Source organism: Scyliorhinus torazame, chromosome 6 (genome assembly GCF_047496885.1).
Source record: "Scyliorhinus torazame isolate Kashiwa2021f chromosome 6, sScyTor2.1, whole genome shotgun sequence".
Classification (NCBI taxonomy): domain Eukaryota; kingdom Metazoa; phylum Chordata; class Chondrichthyes; order Carcharhiniformes; family Scyliorhinidae; genus Scyliorhinus; species Scyliorhinus torazame.
In genome coordinates this window covers 281,202,153-281,223,847 of record NC_092712.1, presented here as the reverse complement: position 1 = coordinate 281,223,847, position 21,695 = coordinate 281,202,153, and the positions used below count along the sequence as shown (strand labels likewise).

The 21,695-nt window shown below is 47.4% G+C and overlaps 1 protein-coding gene across 1 annotated transcript in view; it reads left to right on the top strand.

Moving 5' to 3' along the window:
- Window positions 1-21,695, top strand: part of tgfbr2b (transforming growth factor beta receptor 2b) — a 109,829-nt gene that overhangs the window by 70,667 nt on the left and 17,467 nt on the right. Inside the window, exon 5 of the mRNA XM_072509764.1 lies at window positions 19,954-20,095. Coding sequence (XP_072365865.1) covers window positions 19,954-20,095 — 142 coding nt within the window. The remainder of the gene's footprint in view (window positions 1-19,953; window positions 20,096-21,695) is intronic.

The following is a 21,695-nucleotide window of genomic DNA, read 5'->3' as shown; positions in this document are numbered from 1 at the left end:
CTTCCACCTTGGGAAATTCCAGCCGATCCAAGAAGCCCATCATTCTCTCCCTCCCATCCGGGGGTTGAGCTTCATATAATTTTTTATAAAATGTCTTGAACACTCCATTCACTCTCTCCGCTCCCCGCTCCATCTCTCCTTCCTCATCCCTCACTCCCCCTATTTCCCTCGCTGCTCCCCTTTTCCTCAATTGGTGTGCCAGCAACCTGCTTGCCTTCTCCCCATATTCGTACTGTACACCCTGTGCCTTCCTCCATTGTGCCTCTGCAGTGCCTGTAGTCAGCAAGTCAAATTCTACATGTAGCCTTTGCCTTTCCCTGTACAGTCCCTCCTCCGGTACTTCCGCATATTGTCTGTCCACCCTCAAAAGTTCTTGCAGCAACCGCTCCCGTTCCTTACTCTCCTGCTTCCCTTTATGTGCCCTTATTGATATCAGCTCCCCTCTAACCACCGCCTTCAACGCCTCCCAGACCACTCCCACCTGGACCTCCCCATTATCATTGAGTTCCAAGTACTTTTCAATGCACCCCCTCACCCTTAGACACACCCCCTCACCTGCCATTAGTCCCATGTCCATTCTCCAGGGTGGGCGCCCTCCTGTTTCCTCCCCTATCTCCAAGTCCACCCAGTGTGGAGCGTGATCCGAAATGGCTATAGCCGTATACTCCGTTCACCTCACCTTCGGGATCAATGCCCTACCCAGCACAAAAAAGTCTATTCGCGAGTAGACTTTATGGACATAGGAGAAAAACGAGAACTCCTTACTCCTAGGTCTGCTAAATCTCCACGGGTCTACACCTCCCATCTGCTCCATAAAATCTTTAAGCACCTTGGCTGCTGCCGGCCTCCTTCCAGTCCTGGACTTCGACCTATCCAGCCCTGGTTCCAACACCGTATTAAAATCTCCCCCCATTATCAGCTTTCCCATCTCTAGGTCCGGAATGCGTCCTAGCATCCGCCTCATAAAATTGGCATCATCCCAGTTCGGGGCATATACGTTTACCAAAACCACCGTCTCCCCCTGTAGTTTGCCACTCACCATCACGTATCTGCCCCCGTTATCCGCCACTATAGTCTTTGCCTCGAACATTACCCGCTTCCCCACTAATATAGCCACCCCCCTGTTTTTCGCATCTAGCCCCGAATGGAACACCTGCCCCACCCATCCTTTGCGTAGCCTAACCTGGTCTATCAGTTTCAGGTGCGTTTCCTGTAACATAACCACATCTGCCTTAAGTTTCTTAAGGTGTGCGAGTACCCGTGCCCTCTTTATCGGCCCGTTCAGCCCTCTCACGTTCCACGTGATCAGCCGAGTTGGGGGGCTTCCTAACCCCCCCCTTGTCGATTAGCCATCACCTTTTTCCAGCTCCTCACCCAGTTCCCACGCAGCTGTATCTCCCCCAGGCGGTGCCCCCCCGCCCATCCTCTCCCATACCAGCTCCCCCCTCTCCCCAGCAGCAGCAACCCAGTAATTCCCCCCTCCCAGCCCCCCCGCTAGATCCCCCGCTAGCGTAATTACTCCCCCCATGTTGCTCCCAGAAGTCAGCAAACTCTGGCTGACCTCGGCTTCCCCCCGTGACCTCGGCTCGCACCGTGCGACGCCCCCTCCTTCCTGCTTCTCTATTCCCGCCATGATTATCATAGCGCGGGAACCAAGCCCGCGCTTCTCCCTTGGCCCCGCCCCCAATGGCCAACACCCCATCTCCTCCACCTCCCCTCCTCCCCCTATCACCACCTGTGGGAGAGAGAAAAGTTACCACATCGCAGGATTAGTACATAAAACCCCTCTTTGCCCCCCACATTCGCCCCACCACTTTGTTCGAACGTTCTTTTTAATAACCCGCTCATTCCAGTTTTTCTTCCACAATAAAAGTCCACGCTTCATCCGCCGTCTCAAAGTAGTGGTGCCTCCCTCGATATGTGACCCACAGTCTTGCCGGTTGCAGCATTCCAAATTTTATCTTCTTTTTATGAAGCACCGCCTTGGCCCGATTAAAGCTCGCCCTCCTTCTCGCCACCTCCGCACTCCAGTCTTGATAAACGCGGATCACCGCGTTCTCCCATTTACTGCTCCGAGTTTTCTTCGCCCATCTAAGGACCATTTCTCTATCCTTAAAACGGAGGAATCTCACCACTATGGCTCTGGGAATTTCTCCTGCTCTCGGTCCTCGCGCCATCACTCGGTATGCTCCCTCCAGCTCCAACGGACCCGCCGGGGCCTCCGCTCCCATTAACGAGTGCAGCATCGTGCTCACATATGCCCCGACGTCCGCTCCCTCCACACCTTCAGGAAGACCAAGAATCCTCAGGTTGTTCCTCCTTGCGTTGTTTTCCAGTGCCTCCAACCTTTCCACACATCGTTTCTGATGTGCCTCCTGCGTCTCCGTCTTCACCACCAGGCCCTGTATATCGTCCTCATTCTCGGCTGCCTTTGCCTTCACGACCCGAAGCTCCCGCTCCTGGGTCTTTTGTTCCTCCTTTAGCCCTTCGATCGCCTGTAGTATCGGGGCCAACAGCTCTTTCTTCATTTCCTTTTTGATCTCTTCCACACAGCATTTCAAGAACTCTTGTTGTTCAGGGCCCCATGTTAAACTGCCACCTTCCGACGCCATCTTGGTTTTTGCTTGCCTTCCTTGCCGCTGTTCTAAAGGATCCACTGCAATCTGGCCACTCTCTCCTCCTTTTTCCATCCGTATCCAGGGGGGATTCCCTTCTGGTTTACCGCACAGTGTTTTTAGCCGTCAAAATTGCCGTTGGGGCTCCTATCAAGAGCCCAAAAGTCCGTTTCACAGGGAGCTGCCGAAACGTGCGACTCAGCTGGTCATCGCCGCACCCGGAAGTCGCACTTTCTGGATTAGTGATCACAGGTTAACTTTCTGGTATAGGGATCACGGGTTGACTATCTGGGTTAATGATCATGGGTTGACTTTCTGGGTTAATGATCATGGGTTGACTTTCTGGATTTGGGATCACCGGTTGACTTTCTGGGTTAATGATCACGGTTGACTTTCTGGGTTAATGATCACGGGTTGACTTTCTGGGTTAGGGATCACGGGTTGACTTTCTGGGTTAATGATCACGGGTTGACTTTCTGGGTTAGGGATCATGGGTTGACTTTCTGGGTTAGGGATCACGGATTGACTTTCTGGGTTAGGGATCACTGGTTGACTTTCTGGTTTAGTATTCACGGGTTGACTTTCTGGGTTAGGGATCACGGGTTGACTTTATGGTATAGGGATCACGGGTTGACTTTCTGGGTTAATGATCATGGGTTGACTTTCTGGGTTAATGATCATGGGATGACTTTCTGGATTTGGGATCACCGGTTGACTTTCTGGGTTAATGATCACGGGTTGACTTTCTGGTTTAGTATTCACGGGTTGTCTTTCCGGTTTAGTATTCACGGGTTGACTTTCTGGGTTAGGGATCACGGGTTGACTTTCCGGTTTAATGATCACAGGTTGACTTTCTGGGTTATGGATCACACATTGGCATTCTGGGTTAATGATCACAGTTGACTTTCTGGGTTAATGATCACGGGTTGACTTTCTGGGTTAGGGATCATGGGTTGACTTTCTGGGTTAGGGATCATGGGTTGACTTTCTGGGTTAGGGATCATGGGTTGACTTTCTGGGTTAGGGATCACCGGTTGACTTTCTGGGTTAATGATCACGGGTTGACTTTCTAGGTTAATGATCACGGGTTGACTTTCTAGGTTAATGATGGGTTGACTTTCTGGGTTAGGGTTCACTGGTTGACTTTCTGGATTAGTGATCACAGGTTAACTTTCTGGTATAGGGATCACGGGTTGACTATCTGGGTTAATGATCATGGGTTGACTTTCTGGGTTAATGATCATGGGATGACTTTCTGGATTTGGGATCACCGGTTGACTTTCTGGGTTAATGATCACAGTTGACTTTCTGGGTTAATGATCACAGTTGACTTTCTGGGTTAATGATCACGGGTTGACTTTCTGGGTTAAGGATCATGCGTTGACTTTCTGGGTTAGGGATCATGGGTTGACTTTCTGGGTTAGGGATCATGGGTTGACTTTCTGGGTTAGGGATCACGGGTTGACTTTCTGGGTTAGGGATCATGGGTTGACTTTCTGGGTTAGGGATCATGGGTTGACTTTCTGGGTTAGGGATCACGGGTTGACTTTCTGGGTTAGGGATCATGGGTTGACTTTCTGGGCTAGGGATCACGGGTTGACATTCTGGTTTAGTATTCACGGGTTGACAATCTGGGTTAGGGATCACAGGTTGACTTTCTGGGTTAGGGATCACGGGTTGACTTTCTGGGTTAGGGATCACAGGTTGACTTTCTGGGTTAGGGATCACGGGTTGACTTTCTGGTTTAATGATCACGGGTTGACTTTCTGGTTTAATGAACACGGGTTGACTTTCTGGTTTAATGATCACGGGTTGACATTCTGGGTTAATGATCAAGGGTTGACTTTCTGGGTTAGGGATCACGGGTTGACTTTCTGGGTTAATGATCACGGGTTGACTTTCTGGGTTAGGGATCATGGGTTGACTTTCTGGGTTAGGGATCACGGATTGACTTTCTGGGTTAGGGATCACTGGTTGACTTTCTGGTTTAGTATTCACGGGTTGACTTTCTGGGTTAGGGATCACGGGTTGACTTTATGGTATAGGGATCACGGGTTGACTTTCTGGGTTAATGATCATGGGTTGACTTTCTGGGTTAATGATCATGGGATGACTTTCTGGATTTGGGATCACCGGTTGACTTTCTGGGTTAATGATCACGGGTTGACTTTCTGGTTTAGTATTCACGGGTTGTCTTTCCGGTTTAGTATTCACGGGTTGACTTTCTGGGTTAGGGATCACGGGTTGACTTTCCGGTTTAATGATCACAGGTTGACTTTCTGGGTTATGGATCACACATTGGCATTCTGGGTTAATGATCACAGTTGACTTTCTGGGTTAATGATCACGGGTTGACTTTCTGGGTTAGGGATCATGGGTTGACTTTCTGGGTTAGGGATCATGGGTTGACTTTCTGGGTTAGGGATCATGGGTTGACTTTCTGGGTTAGGGATCACCGGTTGACTTTCTGGGTTAATGATCACGGGTTGACTTTCTAGGTTAATGATCACGGGTTGACTTTCTAGGTTAATGATGGGTTGACTTTCTGGGTTAGGGTTCACTGGTTGACTTTCTGGATTAGTGATCACAGGTTAACTTTCTGGTATAGGGATCACGGGTTGACTATCTGGGTTAATGATCATGGGTTGACTTTCTGGGTTAATGATCATGGGATGACTTTCTGGATTTGGGATCACCGGTTGACTTTCTGGGTTAATGATCACAGTTGACTTTCTGGGTTAATGATCACAGTTGACTTTCTGGGTTAATGATCACGGGTTGACTTTCTGGGTTAAGGATCATGCGTTGACTTTCTGGGTTAGGGATCATGGGTTGACTTTCTGGGTTAGGGATCATGGGTTGACTTTCTGGGTTAGGGATCACGGGTTGACTTTCTGGGTTAGGGATCATGGGTTGACTTTCTGGGTTAGGGATCATGGGTTGACTTTCTGGGTTAGGGATCACGGGTTGACTTTCTGGGTTAGGGATCATGGGTTGACTTTCTGGGCTAGGGATCACGGGTTGACATTCTGGTTTAGTATTCACGGGTTGACAATCTGGGTTAGGGATCACAGGTTGACTTTCTGGGTTAGGGATCACGGGTTGACTTTCTGGGTTAGGGATCACAGGTTGACTTTCTGGGTTAGGGATCACGGGTTGACTTTCTGGTTTAATGATCACGGGTTGACTTTCTGGTTTAATGAACACGGGTTGACTTTCTGGTTTAATGATCACGGGTTGACATTCTGGGTTAATGATCAAGGGTTGACTTTCTGGGTTAATGATCACGGGTTGACTTTCTGGGTTAGCGGTCACGGATTAACTTTCTGCGTTAGGGATCACGTGTTGACTTTCTGGGTTAATAATCATGGGTTAACTTTCTAGGCTATTGATCGCGTGTTGGCTTTCTGGGTTCAGGATCACGCGTTGATATTCTGGGTTGGGGATCACAGGTTAACTTTCTGGGTTAACATTCTGGGTTAATGATCACGGGTTGACTTTCTGGGTTAGCGGTCACGGATTAACTTTCTGCGTTAGGGATCACGTGTTGACTTTCTGGATTAATAATCATGGGTTGACGTTCTGGGTTAGGGATCACTGGTTGACTTTCCGGTTTAATGATCACGGGTTGACATTCTGGGTTAATGATCACTGGTTGACATCACGGGTTGACTTTCTGGGTTAATGTTCACGGTTTGACATTCCGGGTTATGGATCCCGGGTTGACTTTCTGGGTTAGGGTCACGGGTTGACTTTCTGGGTTAGTGATCACGGGTTAACTTTCTGGGCTAGGGATCATGCTTTGACATTCTGGGTTAATGATCACTGGTTGACTTTCTGGGTTAATGATCACTGGTTGACTTTCTGGGTTAGGGATCACAGGTTGACTTTCAGGGTGAATGATCATGGGTTGACTTTCTGGGTGAATAATTATGGGATGACTTTCTTGGCTAGGGATCAGGGGTTGACTTTCTGTGTTAGGGATCACGGGTTCACTTTCTGGTTCAATGATCACCGTTGACTTTCTGGGTTATGGATCACGCATTGACATTCTGGGATATGAATCACGCATTGACATTCTGGGCTAGGGATCATGCGTTGACTTTTTGGATTAATGATCACGGGTTGGCTTTCTGGGTTAGGGAGCAAGGGTTGACTTTCTGGGTTAGGAATCATGGGTTGACTTTCTGGGTTAATCATCAAGGGGTGACTTTCTGGGTTAATGATCAAGGGTTAACTTTCTGGGATAAGGATCATGGGCTGACTTTCTGGGTTAGGGATCACGGGTTGACATCACGGGTTGACTTCCTGGGTTAATGATCACGGGTTGACTTTCTGGGTGAACGATGACGGGCTAACTTTCTGGGTTAGGGATCACGGGTTAACTTTCTGGGTTAATGATCACGGGTTGACTTTCTGGGTTAATGATCACGGGTTGACTTTCTGGGTGAACGATGACGGGCTAACTTTCTGGGTTAGGGATCACGGGTTAACTTTCTGGGTTAATGATCATGGGTGGACTTTCTGGGTGAACGATGACGGGCTAACTTTCTGGGTTAGGGATCACGGGTTAACTTTTTGGGTTAATGATCATGGGTGGACTTTCTGGGTTAGGGAACACAGGTTGACTTTCTGGTACAGGGATCATGGGTTGTCTTTCTGTGTTAATGATCACGGATTGACTTTCGGGGATAGGGAACCATGTGTTTACATTCTGGGTTAATAATTATGGGTTGACTTTCTGAGTTAGGAATCACGGGTTGTATTTCTGGGTTAATCATCAAGGGTGACTTTCTGGTTTAATGATCACGGTTTGACTTTCTGGGTTAGGGATCACGGGTTTACTTTCTGGTTTAATGATCACCGGTTGACTTTCTAGGTTAATGATCACGGGTTTACTTTCTGGTTTAATGATCACCGGTTCACTTTCTGGGATATGAATCACGCATTGACATTCTGGGATATGAATCACGCATTGACATTCTGGGATAGGGCTCATGCGTTGACTTTCTGGATTAATGATCACGGGTTGGCTTTCTGGGTTAGGGAGCAAGGGGTGACTTTCTGGGTTAGGAATCATGGGTTGACTTTCTGGTACAGGGGTCATTGGTTGACTTTCTGTGTTAATGATCACGGATTGACTTTCTGGGATAGGGACCATGCGGTGACATTCTGGGTTAATGATCACGGGTTGACTTTCTGGGTTAATGTTCACGGTTTGACTTTCTGAATTAATGATCACGGGTTGACTTTCTGGGTTATGGATCATGGGTTGACTTTCTGGGTTAGGGATCACGGGTTGACTTTCTGGGTTAATGATCACGGTTTGACTTTCTAGGTTAGTGATCACGCGTTGACTTTTTGGGTTAATGATCACGGGTTGTATTTCTGGGTTAGGGATCACGGGTGGACATTCTGGGTTAGTGATCACGGGTTAACTTTCTGGGATAGGGATCATGCTTTGACATTCTGGGTTAAGGATCACAGGTTGACTTTCTGGTTTAATGAACATGTGTTGACTTTCTCGGTTAATGATCATGGGTTGACTTTCTGGGTTAATTATCACGGGTTGACTTTCTGGGTTAATGATTACAGATTGACTTTCTGGGTTAGGGATCACAGTTGACTTTCAGGGTTAATGATCACGGGTTGACTTTCTGGGTTAATAATTATGGGATGACTTTCTTGGCTTGGGATCAGGGGTTGACTTTCTGCGTTAGGGATCACGGGTTGACTTTCTGGTTTAATGATCACAGGTTGACTTTCTGGGTTATGGATCACGCGTTGACATTCTGGGATAGAGATCATGCGTTGACTTTCTGGATTAATGATCACGGGTTGACTTTCTGGGTTAGGGATCATGGGATGACTTTCTGGGTTAGTGATCACGGGTTGACTTTCTAGGTTAGGGATCATGGGTTGACTTTCTGGGTTAGGGATCACGGGTTGACTTTCTAGGTTAATGTTCACAGTTTGACTTTTTGAGTTAATGATCACGGGTTGACTTTCTAGGTTAATGATCTCGGGTTGACTTTCTGGGTTAGGGATCACGGGTTGACTTTCTAGGATAATGTTCACGGTTTGACTTTCTGGGTTTGGGATCACAGGTTGACTTTCTGGATTACGGATCGGGGATAACTTTCTCGGTTAATGATCACGGGTTGACTTTCTGGGTTAATGATCACGGGCTGACTTTCTGGGTTAGGGACCATGGGTTGACTTTTTGGGTTAATGACCACGGGTTGTATTTCTGGGTTAGGGATCACTGGTGGACTTCTGGGTTAGGGATCACTGGTGGACTTTCTGGGTTAGTGATCACGGGTTAACTTTCTGGGATAGGGATCATGCTTTGACATTCTGGGTTAAGGATCACAGGTTGACTTTCTGGTTTAATGAACATGTGTTGACTTTCTCGGTTAATGATCATGGGTTGACTTTCTGGGTTAATTATCACGGGTTGACTTTCTGGGTTAATGATCACAGATTGACTTTCTGGGTTAGGGATCACAGGTTGACTTTCAGGGTTAACGATCACGGGTTGATTTTCTGGGTTAATAATTATGGGATGACTTTCTTGGCTTGGGATCAGGGGTTGACTTTCTGCGTTAGGGATCACGGGTTGACTTTCTGGTTTAATGATCACAGGTTGACTTTCTGGGTTATGGATCACGCGTTGACATTTTGGGATAGAGATCATGCGTTGACTTTCTGGATTAATGATCAGGGGTTGACTTTCTGGGTTCGGGATCATGGGTTGACTTTCTGGGTTAGGGATCACGGGTTGACTTTCTAGGTTAATGTTCACGGTTTGACTTTCTGGTTTAATGATCACGGGTTGTATTTCTGGGTTAGGGATCACTGGTGGACTTTCTGGGTTAATGATCTCGGGTTGACTTTCTGGGTTAGGGATCACGGGTTGACTTTCTGGGTTAATGATCTCGGGTTGACTTTCTGGGTTAGGGATCACGGGTTGACTTTCTGGGTTAATGATCATGGGTTGACTTTCTGGGTTAGGGATCACGGGTTGACTTTCTGGGTTAATGATCTCGGGTTGACTTTCTGGGTTAGTGATCACGCGTTGACTTTTTGGGTTAATGATCACGGGTTGTATTTCTGGGTTAGGGATCACGGGTGGACTTTCTGGGTTAGTGATCACGGGTTAACTTTCTGGGATAGGGATCATGCTTTGACATTCTGGGTTAATGATCACAGGTTGACTTTCTGGTTTAATGAACATGTGTTGACTTTCTCGGTTAATGATCATGGGTTAACTTTCAGGGTGAATGATCATGGGTTGACTTTCTGGGTTAATAATTATGGGATGACTTTCTTGGCTTGGGATCAGGGGTTGACTTTCTGCGTTGGGGATCACGGGTTGACTTTCTGGTTTAATGATCACCGGTTGACTTTCTGGGTTATGGATCACGCGTTGACATTCTGGGATAGAGATCATGCGTTGACGTTCTGGATTAATGATCAGGGGTTGACTTTCTGGGTTAGGGAGCAAGGGTTGACTTTCGGGTTAGGAATCATGAGTTGACTTTCTGGGTTAATCATCAAGGTGTGACTTTCTTGGATAAGGATCACGGGCTGACTTTCTGGGTTAGGGATCACGTGTTGACATCACGGGTTGACTTTCTGGGTTAATGATGACGGGCTGACTTTCTGGGTTAGGGATCATGCGTTGACATTCTGGGTTAATGATCACAGGTTGAATTTCTGAGTTGATGATCACGGGTGGACTTTCTGGGTTAGGGATCACAGGTTGACTTTCTGGGGTATGGATCCGTGATGATTCCTTTCTGCGGCACGGATCGGGGTTGATTCCCTTTCTGTGATACGGATCGGGGATTCTTACTTTTCTGGGGTACGGATCGGGGATGATTCCCTTTCTGGGATACGGATCAGGGATTATTCCCTTGGATACAGATCGGGGTTGACTCACTTTTTGGGATACGGATCGGGGTTGATTCCCTTTCTGGCATACGGATCGGGGATGATTCCTTTCTAGGGTATGGAACGGGGATGATTCCCTTTCTGTGATACGGATCGGGGATGATTCCTTTCTGGGGTACGGATCGGGGTTGATTCCCTTTCTCGATACGGATCGGGGTTGATTCCCTTTCTGGATACGGATCGGGGTTGATTCCCTTTCTGGATACGGATCGGGGTTGATTCCCTTTCTGGGATACGGATCGGGGTTGATTCCCTTTCTGGGGTACGGATCGGGGTTGATTCCCTTTCTGGGATACGGATCGGGGATGATTCCCTTTCTGGGATTCGGATCAGGGATGATTCACTTTCTGGGGTATGGATCGGAGTTGATTCCCTTTCTGGGATACGGATCGGGGATGATTCACTTTCTGTGATACGGATCAGGGTTGATTCCCTTTCTGGGATAATGATCGGGGATGATTCCCTTTCTGGGATTCGGATCGGGGATGATTCACTTTCTGGGGTATGGATCGGAGTTGATTCCCTTTCTGGGATACGGATCGGGGTTGATTCCCTTTCTGGGATACGGATCGGGGTTGATTCCCTTTCTGGGATACGGATTGGGGATGATTCCCTTTCTGGGATACGGATTGGGGTTGATTCCCTTTCTGGGATACGGATCGGGGATGATTCCCTTTCTGGGATACGGATCGGGGAATCTCCTTTCTGGGATACGGATTGGGGTTGATTCCCTTTCTGGGGTACGGATTGGGGATGATTCCCTTTCTGGGGTACGGATTGGGGTTGATTCCCTTTCTGGGATACGGATCGGGGATGATTCCCTTTCTGGGATACGGATCGGGGAATCTCCTTTTTGGGATAGGGATTGGGGTTGATTCCCTTTTGGGGTACGGATTGGGGATGATTCTCTTTCTGGGGTACGGATTGGGGTTGATTCCCTTTCTGGGATACGGATCAGGGATGATTCCCTTTCTGGGATACGGATCAGGGATGATTCCCTTTCTGGGAAATGATCAGGGATGATTCCCTTTCTGGGGTACGGATCGGGGTTGATTCCCTTTCAGGGATACGGATCGGGATAGATTCCCTTTCTGGGATATGGATCGGGGTTGATTTCCTTTCTGGGGTACGGATCGGGGTTGATTCTCTTTCTGGGATATGGATTGGGGTTGATTCCCTTTCTGGGGTACGGAACGGGGATGATTCCCTTTCTGGGATACGGATTGGGGTCGATTCCCTTTCTGGGGTACGGATCGGGGTTGATTCCCTTTCTGGGGTACGGAACGGGGATGATTCCCTTTCTGGGATACGGATTGGGGTTGATTCCCTTTCTGGGGTACGGATCGGGGATGATTCCCTTTCCGGGATATGGATCGGGGATGATTCCCTTTCTGGGATATGGATTGGGGGTGATTCCCTTTCCGGGATACGGATTGGGGGTGATTCCCTTTCTGGGATATGGATTGGGGGTGATTCCCTTTCCGGGATACGGATTGGGGGTGATTCCCTTTCTGGGATACGGATCAGGGTTGATTCTCTTTCAGGGATACGGATCGGGGTTGATTCCCTTTTTGGGATACGGATCGGGGATGATTCCCTTTCTGGAGCACGGATCGGGATTGATTCCCTTTCTGGGATACGGATCGGGGTTGATTCCCTTTCTGGGATATGGATCGGAGATGATTCCTTTCTGGGATACGGATCGTGGATGATTCCCTTTCTGGGATACGGATTGGGGATGATTCCCTTTCTGGGATACGGATCGGGGATGATTCCCTTTCTAGGGTACGGATCGGGGAATCTCCTTTCTGGGATACGGATTGGGGATGATTCCCTTTCTGGGGTACGGATTGGGGATGATTCCCTTTCTGGGATATGGATCGGAGATGATTCCTTTCTGGGATACAGATCGTGGATGATTCCCTTTCTGGGATACGGATCGGGGTTGATTCCCTTTCTGGGATATGGATCGGAGATGATTCCTTTCTGGGATACGGATCGTGGATGATTCCCTTTCTGGGATACGGATTGGGGATGATTCCCTTTCTGGGATACGGATCGGGGATGATTCCCTTTCTGGGGTACGGATCGGGGAATCTCCTTTCTGGGATACGGATTGGGGATGATTCCCTTTCTGGGGTACGGATTGGGGATGATTTCCTTTCTGGGATACGGAAATAGGATGTTCCTTTCTGGGGTACGGATCGGGGATGATTCCCTTTCTGGGGTACGGATCAGGGATGATTCCCTTTCTGGGAAAGGGATCAGGGATGATTCCCTTTCTGGGAAAGGGATCAGGGATGATTCCCTTTCTGGGAAAGGGATCAGGGATGATTCCCTTTCTGGGGTACGGATTGGGGTTGATTCCCTTTCTGGGATACAGATCAGGGATGATTCCCTTTCTGGGGTACGGATCGGGTATGATTCCCTTTCTGGGATACGGATCGGGTATGTTCCTTTCTGTGGTACAGATCAGGGATGATTTCCTTTCTGGGATACAGATCGGGGATGATTCCCTTTCTGGGGTACGGATCGGGTATGATTCCCTTTCTGGGATATGGATCGGGGATGATTCCCTTTCTGGGGTGTGGATCGGGGATGATTCCCTTTCTGGGGTGTGGATCGGGGATGATTCCCTTTCTGGGATACGGGTCATGGTTTGATTCCTTTCTGAGGTAGGGATCGCGGGATGTTCCCTTTCTGGTTACGGTTGCTGGGGGGGGGGGCACACGGCATGGCACAGTGGAGGGGGTGGTGATGCTGCGGGGGCCTCCTCTGCAATAAGGCAGCAAGGCCTGCTTTAAACCAATGAAATGCCCAATGCCAGTGGGCTGGGCTGGCCAAGCGCTGGTGAATGCCCCTGGTTTTTACTATTTATTGATAATTAGCAAAGCAAACGGTTTGAGAGATGGGTGTCAGAGTTGATTGGAGAGTCTGGTTCACCGTGCACCGCTGCTTTGGGGATGAAACATCTAGCTATTGCGTTATTGTCTGAGCAACTATAAAAATTAATTGTGGAAGCAAGTCAGGAGAGTGTGGGGCTAACTAAAGGTGACGTGTCGATTGACACCACTGTCTCAGAATTAGTTGGAGGCAGGGCAGGACTTAGCCGCAAGCAAAGTTTATTTAATCAGCAGATAGAGTCTGTTCAAAAAACATCACTAAAATCTGTAGCAAACAGAGCTCGTGACGAAAACTACAGCAAACTGCCTAAAAAAACGATTTATTTCACCAGCCGAAAATGCAGCGCGTGGAGAAAACTATATATATGCTTCAAAAACTCTATTCCGGTGATTGATGGGGAGTTGCTCAATCATCTCCATTCTGGGTGAGAATAGCGGCATCACTTTGTGCAGGTTATGAAGGGTGCTTTCAGCGCATGACTGAAGCATAATTGGAGCAAAACGCTTTCATTTCGCACCAACAATCCGATTACCAAGCAGATCGAGCCTGGGCCTAAACTGGCGCCAGACGAAAGCAAAGTGAGTCTCTGCGAAGGAAATAGCTTCTGTTTCAACGTCAATTCAGGCCTAATTCAAACAGTTTACATTCCACAGGTTTCACGCTGGCGTGGAGCCAAAACATAAGTTTGTCATAGGGATGTGTAGGGCCGTTATGCCAATAGGCAGAAAATGTGTGTGTTTCACGCACATTAAAAAAAATAAAGAAATTTCGCAACCTCAGAACATTCCAAAACACTTTATAGCCAATTAAGTACTTTTGAAGTGTTGTCACTGTTGTAATATAGAAAGTCAGGCAAGTAGGTCCCGCAAACAGCAATGGAATAAATGTTAAGATATTCTGTTTTTAGTGGTGTTGGTTAAGGGATACATTTTAGCCAGGACATCAGAAAGACCTTTCCTGCTCTGCCTCGGAATAGTGCCATAGATTCTTTTTGCACCCACTTCAGAGGGCGGATAGGACCTCGGTTTAATGTCTCATGCAGAAGATGGAGTTTGGTTTTGGTTTCATTGATCTTTACTCCCGTTTAGGCCGCAATCACTCACTACCTCAGATGGACCACATAATAATAATAATAATCGTTTATTGTCACAAGTAGGCTTCAATGAAGTTACTGTGAAAAGCCCCTAGTCGCCACATTCCGGCGCCTGTTCGGGAAGACCGGTACGGGAATTGAACCCGTGCTGCTGGCATTGTTCTGCATTACAAGCCAGCCGTTTAGCCCACTGTGCTAAACACATTGACTCTAGTGTTGATCCTGTGACTTACCAATGGTAGTATTATGTTGTATAAAAGTATCATCATCGTGCTAAGATTTCCACTTAGATCAGTTAACTTTGAAAAAAGAAAATCAATCTTCCAGTCGATAGCTGAAAGGTTGACATGACAGGATTTCATGTTTTCAGGCTTTTACTATAACAGACTGAAAGCATGATTGATAAAATGCTATTTTTGTAAACAACGTTATATTTTTAACAGAACTTTTCCCTTTTATTTTTGCCACAATCTACACACCCACTTCACACGTATCCTCTTCACTTTCCCTTAATTCAATTTGCCCCGTCCCAGTCCAAAATGATTCTCAGCTCCTGAGGGTTTACTGCCATTCCTTTCTTTTCTCAGCCTGGTAACTTAACTTTTCGTGGTGAGGGTTTTTGCCTGGTGGTTTTCTCTCCAGTGCAAACTAGGCAAATCTTCCAGCCTCATTTCAAATTTTCACAAATTTGGTCCTTTCAATCCAGGTGCAAGCTTCCTCCCATGTTCCGGCGCATTCAATCTTAAGGGGCTTTCTTACTCCTGCTTCTCTCTCCCTTCTGATTTTGTGCAGTCAGGCTGTGTATAAGTGAGTTTTCAAAGATATCGCAGAAATCCTTCCCCACTTGACACCCATTTCCATGGCAATGTCAATCACATAGGCCTTGTATCCAGGTAGAAATGCAGCTATGCGGACTTCCGGTGACGGTGGGCGGGAGGCAGCCGCACATTGGAGGGCTGTCGCTCGGGAACAGCATTTTCGGGGTCTAACGCCCGGTCCCAGGGGTAACAGAGGCGGCAAAAGCAGGGAAAAGGCACAGTGAAGGTAGATGTCGAGAACAAGTAAAAAAACGGCCGTGAAAAAAACAGCTGAAAGTCCGTTGGGGAGTGGAAAGGTCACCGCGGGGACGGCAAGCAAAATGGAGGCTGAGGCACCAGGGGAGGCCGCATTGCCCATGGCTGAAGAAATGACGAAGGTGATGGCCGCAGAACTCGAAAGGCAGTTCACAAAACACATGGAGGTGATGAGGAAGGAGCTGGGGGCGGTATTGAAAGTGCTGGTGGAGGAGGCGATTGCCCCGGTGAGGGCGGCGGTATTGAACGCAGTGGCGGAGGTACGGGAGCAAGGTGAGGCATTGAAGGAAGTGGAAGAGACATTGTTACAGCACAGCGATCAACTCACCTCGATTGGGAAGGAGATGCGGAAGGTGGTAGAGATCAACGAGGGTCTGCGAGCCAAAATGGACGACTTGGAAAACAGATACAGGCGACAGAATCTGAGGATTGTGGGTCTTCCTGAAGGAGTGGAAGGCCCGAGGCCGACTGAGTATTTTGTCACGATGTTGGTGAGGCTATTGGGGGAGGGTGATGATCCCTCCCGATATGAACTGGATCAGGCTCATCGGTCGTGGAGGCCTGTACCAAAGGAGAGTGAGCCGCCAAGAGTAGTGACTCTGTGTTTTCGTAGGTACAGTGTTAAGGAGAAGGTCCTGTGCTGGGCAAAGCAGAAGCGGGTGGTGCAGTGGGCTGGAGCTGGGATACGCATATACCAGGACTTTACGGTGGAACTGGCGAGGAGGCGGCTGCCTTCAGCCGGGTGAAGAAGGTGCTGTACATCAGTAAGGTGCAGTGCGGCATAGTATACCCAGCTAAGTTGAGGGTGACCTACAAATCCAAGGACTTTTATTTCAGGACGGCGGAAGCAGCGGAGGAGTTTGCGAAGGCAGAAGGACTGTGGCTGAATTGAGAAGTGGTCATGTACTGATGTAGTCTCATGTAACTGTATTTTTCACTGCGGCGGGTGTATGTGCTAAATGAGACAACATTGTATATACTTAGACAAGGGAAGGGAGGGGACTTTCACTTGCAATGATGGTTCTTCGGAGCTTGGGTGTGTATGCGGGGTTTGTGTGCTAAAGGGGATTTCTTGGTTTTCCTGGGGAGGGCAAGGGGAAAGAGACCCGGAAGGGGGCCTCCACGCTGGCCGGTTTAAGCCGGCCAGTGAACAGCAGTGAGGTGGGGGCGGGGATGCGGCCATCGGAGCCTGGCAGAGTAGGTCCCGATGAGTCTAGCCGGGGTGGAAAGATGGGGGGAAGGAACGGAGGTTGGGGGGGAGGATTTTTGTAAGAGGAAGTGGAGGGGAGGAGCCGGGGAGAGGGTGGGGTGGGGGGCTTGCAATGCATGGGTGTCATCTACGGTACTCTTTCGGGGATTGAATGGCATTGAATGTTAGGGGGTGGGGGGGGGGGGGGGGGGAGGGACTCTACAGGTTAATGGTGACCATAGGCGATTCCTAATTCCTTTCTCTTTTATTTCTCCTTTGTTTGTCCCACCATGGGAGGGTTTGTTCTATTTGATGTTTATATTGTCAGGTGGGTCGTTGCTTGGAGTGGTGGGAGGATGGGATCGTTGTTGTTGATAAGGAAGTTGACTTTGTATTTGTTACCATTTACTGCTTCTGGGGGAGGTGTAAATTCTGGAGAAAATGTGAAAATGGAGAATAAAAATATTTTACAAAAAAAAAGAAATGCAGCTATACTTGAAACTTCTACTTTATTCTATTTTGGAAGTAAATGAACAGTTTAGACTAGAGTGTAACTTTCACAAGCCTCAAGACCATCCTGGGGCTTAGGAAACTACCAGTCTATCCACTGTTAACATGGCTGCTTCTGCCATTGTCTCCCAAGTGTAAACAGTTTACACCTTCTTCCAGCAAAACAACCCAGGCCTTGTCCAACTGTCCACAGGAACTGGTCTCATGTACATGTATAGTGGCCTTGTCTAATTGTCCACAGGAACTGGTCTCGTGCGCATGTGTAGTGTCCTTGTCCAACTGTCCACAGGAACTGGTCTTGTGTACATGTGTAGTGTCCTTGTCCAACTGTCCACAGGAACTGGTCTTGTGTACATGTGTAGTGTCCTTGTCCAACTGTCCACAGGAACTGGTCTCGTGTACATGTATAGTGGCTTGTCCAATTGTCCACAGGAACTGGTCTCGTGTACATGTATAGTGGCCTTGTCCAATTGTCCACAGGAACTGGTCTTGTGTACATGTATAGTGGCCTTGTCCAACTGTCCACAGGAACTGGTCTTGTGTACATGTGTAGTGTCCTTGTCCAACTGTCCACAGGAACTGGTCTCGTGTACATGTATAGTGGCCTTGTCCAATTGTCCATAGGAACTGGTCTTGTGTACATGTGTAGTGTCCTTGTCCAACTGTCCACAGGAACTGGTCTTGTGTACATGTGTAGTGTCCTTGTCCAACTGTCCACAGGAACTGGTCTTGTGTACATGTATAGTGTCCTTGTCCAACTGTCCACAGGAACTGGTCTTGTGTACATGTGTAGTGTCCTTGTCCAACTGTCCACAGGAACTGGTCTTGTGTACATGTGTAGTGTCCTTGTCCAACTGTCCACAGGAACTGGTGGCGGGAGCTTTTGTCTCAAGACCAGTTTTTCTGGAAACAGAAATTTCATTTTTAATATATCCTGGCTTCCTAGCAATGTTGAGATTGTCACACAAGAGAGAACTCTTCACGTTTCATACCTGGCCCAAGATCAAGGAGCCACAGCCCTCAAATGAAAGCTAATTATTGTACTATCACTTCTTCAGCTTGAGGTTCCTAATTCCGGAATAGAGGCCTCATTCTTCCATTACCAGTGACCTTTTACTTTTGTGATGTAACTCTGAGCTTATTGGGAAATCCAATAATCTGCTCATTTGCTCGTCAAATAACTCTTTGAAACTCATAAGCGCTGAACCCTCGGACCAGTTGAATGAAGATTGCGATTTGTTGAGATGTAGAGGCGTCATGAGCAACTCTTTTATCACTTTAGGGTCTTGAAGGTTTTTATTTAAATTCTCCACTCCCATCATTGCAGCATTGCCAACCTCAAACAGTCGCGGGGTTGGATATCATCCTCCTATTAGACCCATACCCAACCCACAGGAATGGGAAAGGAGAGCCATTATGAAATGCTCCAATCAGCTTGTGGTCACTGGTGTTGCACAGCCTTCTCAATAGCTGTCTATTGTGATGCCAGGTAGTTTCACTGCCTGGGGCAAGGAAACCAACAAGAAAAACATTTGGATGATGTTAAAGAAGAACAACTAGATATTTAGAAAATAATTGGAAATTAAAACATTGAACAACTTTGTTACTAAGGTTGACACCATCCATCCATCTGCCTCTACTTTTCACCCGTTTCCCCTAGCCCCTCCAGGCCAAACTTCCCTCCCACAGCCCCTAGTCCTGAACTCACATTGTTTTCTAGTTCCTCTCCTGTCTTTCATCATGTGATCTCCAAGCTCATCTTGCACATGAGACCCACCTCCTGCTCCCTCAACCTCTATTCCCATTAAACTACTGACCACCTAACTTCCCTTCCTGGTGGTCCCCAACCTGGCTGATATTGGCAACAGTTCTCCCACTCTTTCCCGACACTGTTCCTTTTTTTTCTTCAAATCTGCCATTATCACTCTTTTCCCAAAAAACAATCCTTGACCACAATGTCCTTGCAAACTATCACTCCATCTCCAACCTCCTTTTCCTCTCCAAAGCCCTTGACTATGTTGTCGCCTCCAGAATTTGCACCAAACTTTCACGGAATTCCACATTCGAAACACGCCAATTAGGCTGCAAACACGCTGCAATATCAAAACGGCTCTTACCAAAGTCACAAATGGCATCCTGTGCAATTGTGACAAAAGTCAATTTCCCTCCTCACTCTGCAGGCTTTGACGCAGTTCGCCACACCATCCTCCTCCAACTCGTCTTCAGTTGCCATCCAGTGGGACTGCTGTCACCTGGTTCCATTCTTCTCAATCTAACTGGAGGCAGTGAATCACTGGTAATGTATTTTATTCCTGCACTATTACCTCTGGTGTCCCCCAGGGATCTGACCTTGCCTCCCTCCTATTTCCCTTAGGAAAGACGCCCCAAAATTAGATCAAAGAGATTAGATGCAGATCAATGTCAATTATTTATTTCTAATGCTCATATAAAGTGCCTTTGGATGTTTCATTACGTTAAGGTGTTGTATGAATATAAAATGCTGTTCTTGGCCTGAGTCACATCAGTTCTGTCGGATTTCATTACAAGTTGTGTCAGGTGCTGTTTGCTGTACAATACCTGATGTGTTTTACCCTTTTTGTTTATACTTTGTAGGTTGGTACAGCCAGGTATATGGCACCCGAGGTGCTCGAGTCACGAATTAACCTGGAAGACATTGAGGCATTTAAACAGACCGATGTATATTCCATGGCACTAGTTCTGTGGGAGATAGCATCACGATGTACGGCTGTTGGTGGTAAGTGGTATTAAAGCTCTATATTTTAAAATTACCACAGGCTGTTCTTTAGACCGTTGCTTAACAATAAACTCTACGTTTAGTCACTGTTGATGTAAAGTATCTGGAAATTTCAACAGGAAGGAGAGAGTTGATGAGAAACCCACGCAGGCACGGGGAGAATGTGCAGGCTTCACACAGACAGTCACCCAAGGCCAGAATTGAACCCGGGCCCCTGGCACTGTGAGGCAGCCATGCTAACCACTGCCTCCCAGTGAAGCCTTAAATATCATACAGAAATACACTAATTTTGGAACTGGGCTGGCAGCTCAGCCCTGACCAGAAAAGAAAAAGTTTGATTAATGTTTTGAATGGGGCCACTCAGGAAAACCCTGATGAAATGATTCTCCAGGCGCTTAACTTATCTCTGTTTCCCAGGCACTAAGTGTTGCACACATCCAAATGCTTTCTGTTTTCATTGTACGGTATCTGTTATGGGAAAGTGTTTGCGACATTAAACAGAAGCAAAAGTATTTCTAGTGTCTAATTGCACAGCATTGTCAGGCGAAACTGCTTTACGCAAGAGTGGTAGAATGTGGATCTCGCTACCACATGAAGCAATTGAGGCAAAAACCATGGGAAGCTACGTTTGCTTGCAAAGGAGAGAGGAATAGAAGGAAATGCTGCGAGGATTGGAAGAAGAAAGAGGGGGGAAGGAGGCCATGGAGAAGCATAAACCCAGAGCAGAAACTGTTAGGCCAAATGACCAATTTCTGTGAGGCAAACGCTGCATAATTCTACACTGACTAGAGTTACCCACCTTTTCAAAAACAGCACCTCATAAACTAAAGAAACCTGCTGTTTGTGTCATGAAATTCAGAAAGAATGCTTCTAATTCATAAAAACAATCTGGCAAACCAATGTCAACATTGGGCTTGTCTTAAATTGGCACCTTCTTGTAGATTGAACTATTGACATTCCTGAGTGTGAGGACTGAGGGCTTTGTTTTATGAAGCACTTCAGTGACAGGCTGTGACTGGGCAGAAGAGCTTGCCTAGTACTCAGTTTAGGTTGCTCTTTATTCTGACATCGAATGTTAGAAACCGCTTAGCAGTGGCCAGCCACCTCCTGAGAGTTAAAATCTCCCCTGAATCCATTTGTTCCTGTTAAGCATCCTTTATTGATTTAATCTGCCCCAGGACATTTTCCCTTTTAAAAGCCAGTATTCCCATGATAATTAGGCTGCAGAGTAGTTATCAGTGAACAAAACATGTGCCAGGCTCACTTTCCAGCATTACTCCGTTTCCAATTGGATTACACCATACTTGAGGCAAAGCCTGTATCGCCTGTGCCTCAAGGAGGCCTTGGAGCATTCTCATCTGTTACAAATGTACAGCCAGAATAAATGCTATTAGAATGGAACCTGGGTTGCTGCACTTCAAGGGGCCATCTCAACACAAAAAGAAAACACAAAATGGTCGTTTCCTGTCGTTCTGGCATCCGGACAAGTAAACGTCCTGTCCCGCTGTGGTTTTTCTCCCTGATCCAGCCTTGCTCGCCTCGGCTGATCTCCAGTTACAAATGAGCACAAGCTGAAACGTGTTGCGACTTAAGTCTCTAT